At 39.8% G+C, this 6,000-nt stretch overlaps 1 protein-coding gene across 1 annotated transcript in view; it reads right to left on the reverse strand.

Moving 5' to 3' along the window:
• Positions 1-5,592, reverse strand: part of vps50 (VPS50 EARP/GARPII complex subunit) — a 126,549-nt gene extending 120,957 nt beyond the window's left edge. The window contains exons 1-2 of the mRNA XM_036555593.1: positions 5,445-5,592; positions 4,647-4,715 (exon numbers count right to left, since the gene is read on the reverse strand). Of these exons, the coding sequence (XP_036411486.1) occupies positions 4,647-4,715; positions 5,445-5,477 (102 nt within the window). The 5' untranslated portion in view covers positions 5,478-5,592. The remainder of the gene's footprint in view (positions 1-4,646; positions 4,716-5,444) is intronic.
• Positions 5,593-6,000: the final 408 nt, after the last annotated feature.

A 6,000-nucleotide genomic window follows, 5' to 3' on the forward strand; every position in this document is an offset into this window, starting at 1 on the left:
GCGTCTGTAGGAAGGTAGACCGCCAAGGCTGACAGGCTTGCAACATCCCTGCTCAGGGAGGGCGTGACAATACAAACACTCTACAATTTCTCTTCTTCAGCTTGCAGCATTTTGTTTCATTTAATTTCTCCTTACGCATGTTTATGTGGCATCACAACAGATGGACCACAATCTTTCATATTTGTGTTCATAACCAAAGAGGCACAACTGTGGCACGTCTACGGCAGGATCTGGGGCCACTTCCAAAGAAATGTACACAGCGATGGCCTGTCACACGGTGGGCGTTTCTGTATTCTGTACCATGTACATCTAACATATCAGGTAGCAAAAGGTGTTTGATTACTGCCAATCCAGTTGGGTTACATCTGCTGGTATCCTTTTGCCTGTAACTGACAGAACGGCACAACAGTGTTTTAAGGCAGTTAAACAATTAGCCCTGTTTTTTGCCATTTTCTCACTCTGTCTTTGTAATAAGCCCTGTGATTAAAAGATTGAAAGTACAGGATGCGTTGCAATTCTTTTGCACACTGAAGACCACAACACAATTTCAGATTTAACTTCACATGTTATGAGAAATGCAACTGCAGACAGCAATCCAGAATTGAACTCAGTTCATTATTTACACAGCAGACAGTAAAGGGTTGTCTGCTGCCTGTGAAAATTAGCTTCACTACGTGTTTATTTTCAGCACTGTACCATAGCAATTCTTCCAATTCCTTGTACAATTTATAAATGTTTTTATTTTTGATCTCAATAGTTCTTTCCCCACATGCTTTTCCCTTACTAAAACTTCTAATACCATGGAATGCATTTATTTTCGACATATGAAGGGAATGTTCGGTCACAAGCGTCCACGGGAAAAGACAACAGATAGTCTGTGCGGTCTTTTCTGACAGCCTACCTTCCCTTCGAGAAAAGTAAACGACATTTGGGGTAGATTAGAGTGCTTCTTTCAAGCCAAAGCTTCTCTCCTCCTGTCAAAGGCCCCTGATGACAAGCAATAAATAACAGACAGGGGCTTGAATATGAGCACAGAAAACAAACCGCCCTAAATAATTTCCACCCTCACTGAGCCCTCCTCACAGATGCACATGTTCTCCCCGCGATTTGCGTCTTTAAGGCAGCCAAAATAATACTAATAACAACAAATACTTTAAAATGACAAGGCAAGGTACTTTAAAGCATAGACAAAACATGGACTTAAGACAGAACAAGGATAAAAATAAACAGATGAAAAAAAAATTAAAGATCAGAAGGAAAAATGAGGGCTAGCAGACAAATATTATGCTATCAGGATCAATTTAAAAAATGTTTTAATTTCAGGTTGGGGGGGCTAAACGGACCTCTCAGCAGATGCTTTAAATAGAAAAGCTCTCATAGCTCTCAGTCAGGGTTTAAAAGTGAACCACACTTTTGGTCTTTTGGGAGTTTTTCATCCTACGGTCTTTGACTGCACACCCTTGCAGTTCCAGGCTGAGCAAATACACTGCTGCCATCGAACACCGCCAGAAACACAGGAAATGAAAACGTCCACTCCAATTAATTCAGCTCTCTATCTGCTGCATCTCAGATAAATGGAGTTGGCCTCTGTCCACCTCCTGTTCTGCCAAGCAACAAAAGGTCATCAAGACATGAAACAGCCAAAGTCACACGGTCACAGGGAGGCTTGCATTTTTAAAGGACAGTGTTTTGGTCTCCCACATCGGGAAATGCATTAAGATAAGTAGAAACGGCAAATACACTTAATGAAAGAACATAACAGATTGTTTTCTGAAAGCTATTTTGACACCCCTTCTTACAGTGAAATACTGCCTCTGGAGGCCAATATCACCCTTATATTTGTCCTTGACAGGAAGAATTTAATTTCTTAAAATAATGCTTCCACGGCTCATTTTTACATTCTCGGACATGAGCTGGTTTTCACATCCAATTAAGTCATACAGTCAGTGACTTTGAAGCAAATTATTTCCCTCACCATCCTCTCCTTGTGGTAAAACAGAAACTCCTGCCAAGATAGTGCGCAAAGTTCCTGAAAGACGAAATTGTCATTTTGAATTTTTCTAACTGACTATTGACTGCACCTGTATTTTTTACAGCATAGGCGTACCCTTGCAATAATGTTTGGTTATAAAGGCCTTAAAGTTTCAAACAAGCTCATGTTTTTTTTTTTTTTGGTAAATATTTTGCCAAATTAATCCCAGTTTGAACTGGTGCAAACATTGGAAAGAAATCACATATCTTGATTAGCTAACTAATCTGATTTGCTTGAACATTTTTGAAATCTGCATATTCATGAAACAGACACCCAGGTAATAGGGTAGGGATTGAAATTAACACCTGCCAACCAGCAAATGTGGGTACAGGGTCACAAGCCACTGTAGCGGATTTTTCTGGCATCAGAAGAAAAAATGATCACAGTCTTATAAGTCAAAGAACCCTTTTAAAATGCAAGATGCCCCAATACACACCCCTTTCAGTCCTTATTGTTTTTTTTTTTTTTCTTTTTTACTTTAGGTCAATGGCAGGACCTCTCTGTCATTCTCCAATTGTGAAATCCTATGTTGCTCATCTCTGTACAATCTGTACAATCCAATCATGAGCTACATATGACAGTGAGATGCAACTTCAATTACCATAAGAACATTCAGCTTTGATTTGACAATTAACGAGTTAGTTTTGGTCTGAGAAGTAGTCACCCTTTGCCATGTGTGTCACATTAACAGATGGTTCTACTAACACCTTAAAAATGTCGAGACAACAGCAAAACTGGGTGAAGCGATGACAGAAAGACCATGGTCCAAACAGAATATTTCATCAGAAAGAAAGGGGTGACCCCTCTCTGATTTTGAGTGGCTTTGCAAGTTTGATTCCAACTTCATTGATTCTTTAATGTTGTACTTAGATAATGCCCGACTGACTAACTAGCCAGCTAGTCAAAGCGAGCATTAATTAATTTTAAAATGATCTCAGCACTCCATTTCAGCACAGAAGCACTCTTAGGAGTGGAGTAGGATAGGAGTAGTTTGGTAGACACCCCCTGGGAAATGGCACAGACTGTGCCATAACCCTTTTAGATTTACTTGAAAGTTTGCAAAGCGAAGATTTGAAAATAAGCAGCATTTCAAATTCATATCAGACATAATTTGTGAGATATGGTTAAAGGAAGTAGCATTTTTTCCAATCAAAGCTTTATTCAAATAACTTGGAATCTAAAATTTATCTGAGTTGTCACAGTTGGCCCAGAAAAGCTTGCTTTTCTTTTTAAGACATCAGTGGTTTTATCACAGTAGAATATAATGGAAAATGGTGGCTTCGCTGTATGTTGGGAGTTTTCCAGAAAACATCAGAGGTAAAAGCGAGCTTCCTCAGTCCAGCTGGACCAGCTCAGTCAGTGTCATATCCAGGAACTGAATATATATTCATGTGATGTGGGAAACAAGTCTTGAGAAATGCATACCCTTTAACACCATGAGAAAGAACACACAACTGTCTAAGAAGAGTACATGGGGAAATACTTGTGCATTAAGACTGCAAAAAATTACTTAAGAGTTGTTGTACACTACACTGACAGTCATATTCAATTTGAATAACCTAGCCACCCCTTCACAATACGGGCTATATCACTAAAGCTACAAAACATCCCATTCTAAAACTGGCTGTGTTCATACAATAGTCTGCAAACTATCAAAATTTCAAAAGAATTACACAAATGAAATGTAAAAAAAATTAATGCGCACAGATTCTCGGAAAACCATCAAAGGTCACACACATATCAGGGCACACCAGCAGTGTCAACACCACACCAAGATCTTAACAACTTCCTGTAGATCACAAATAGTGATATCGCCTGGGAAAGCACAAAAATGTCATTTTATTAAAAAATGACTGCTTCAAAAGAACCATGTCTCAAGAATTGTGTATGACAAGCACTAGAAATTTTGTCTATGTTTGAATCTCCACATAAGAAAACCAAACTTTCAAGGACATCAGAGAGGGTTGTGCCAAAGTGCATACCAATTCACACTGAATGACACAAAGGTTCTGCCAGGGACCTAGTTCAAAATGCCTCCCCTCCATATCAAAAGATCCATCCTACCCTCCTTGCAACAGCTAGGCCTACATAAACAAAACAGGGAAATCTCAGGGGAGCACATAAACATGTGTGTGTTTGTGTATATATATGCAGGTATGGCCTAAAAAGGTTTCACTGGGTTTTACAGCTGCCAAATATCCCTGGCTAGAGGTCCCCAGTTCATCAACAGAGTAGCCCAAACACCACAGTTAGAAATCTCAGGCACATTTAATAGGTAAACTGTGCTTACATCTAGCATAAACCCAAAACCACAAGAGATTCTTAAGGTCATTCCAATGATAAAAAAAAACAATAACAATAACAAGAGCAATTATTAGCAGTAGTATATGGTTGACATATAGACTTTGGGGTTTCATGGAAATACACCATTTACATGTAAGCAACCTTTTAAGAATACATCTCTTATTTTGACCAAAGGTCTGTTCGGTTAAGTCGTTAATTGTCTTGGCAGGAAATGCGTTCTCTACTTACGCAAGGCAAATAACGTTTGAGTGCCGGTATAATGCCGGCATAGGGTGCTGCGCATTGCTGAACACTTGGTTGGTGACAGTACCTTGCTGGGAATCCTGAAGTTCTCAACGGGGCTCAGATCTGTCATGCTCTCCTGTGGGCTTTTGAGACCCTTAAAATAATGACAATGAAAAAGAAATTTAAGAAACTACAAAAAAATTGCCATGCGCTTAATATACAGGCATACGTGGCTCTGTACGACTCATGCCCGGTGTTTTCTAAGTATTCTATCTAAAAGACTACCTACTTCTGAATGGCCATACAAAGAAACAAGTCATACCAGTATTAGATACCCCAAGACTAGCTATCTGAACTATGCGTTGCAGAAGATCGCCTATGATTTCGTGCATTCAGATTTCCCCTTTCTAAGTACATCTGATTTTTAGGTAGATAATGTCATAGAACGATGCCTTCGTATACACTTGTTTCATGAAAACACCTCAGCAATTATTACAAGAATGTCGAAGACCCTCCGGGAATGTTCAGTAGTGAGTTTAGCTAGTTAGCTAGCTAGAAGGCAAGCCAGTTAGCCACCAGACTTCCCTGTACACCCACTGTCTCTGGCTAGGTGGCTAATACCAAAGTAGCTAACAGGCTAGCTAAGCAGCTAACTACACCACTTTCGTGGGGATTTAAAGGGTATATATCATCACACACTCAATACATACTGAAATACATCCAACAATGACCATCACTGTTCTCCAACTTGTTATCTGATCTTGTGTCTAGCTAGCTAGCCTAGCTAAATTGTCAGTTGTCAGATGGACGCAGTCATGTAGTTAGCTAGGTAGCCAGCTGACCGGATTTGGAAAACAACAGGGTAGGACTCCCGATAACTCACCTGTCGGGCCATTAGAGACTTTATCTTCTGCATCGTGCAGCAAATTAGTTGAACTGGTGCAGAAATTAGATATGGAATGAATATGAAATGTATAATTCCCTGTCTGCAACTCAGGTCCTGTAATTTGGCATAGACGCCATGTTCCTTTTTTCACATGATTTTACTTTTTGCAATGGCATTATGGGACTTATGGTTCACTAAAATAGATAACGAAGGAACACTCACGACAGCTGGAATCTATAAAACTACAAATCCCATTTTTTGTATCAACAATGCCCTGACTGTTCGATCGTTTCCCTGTCAAATAAAAAAAAAGGTCAGGGCAACTGCCTTCTGTCATGAATGTGCTGTGTGACAGCAAACTGAACTGTGCAAAGATGTGTGTCATTTTTATGGTTGTGTCTGTTCCTGTTCTTTTGTACATCGTGCGGACAAATTTCCACTCGCCGCAGAGAGGCACTTTCCTTCCTGTAACCGAACAATTGCTCAATGGACTCAGTATTGCAATACCACCTGTCCTGTGAATATGAAATTGTACTGGAACGCTGGGGGTCAG

Source organism: Megalops cyprinoides, chromosome 21 (genome assembly GCF_013368585.1).
Source record: "Megalops cyprinoides isolate fMegCyp1 chromosome 21, fMegCyp1.pri, whole genome shotgun sequence".
NCBI lineage: Eukaryota > Metazoa > Chordata > Actinopteri > Elopiformes > Megalopidae > Megalops > Megalops cyprinoides.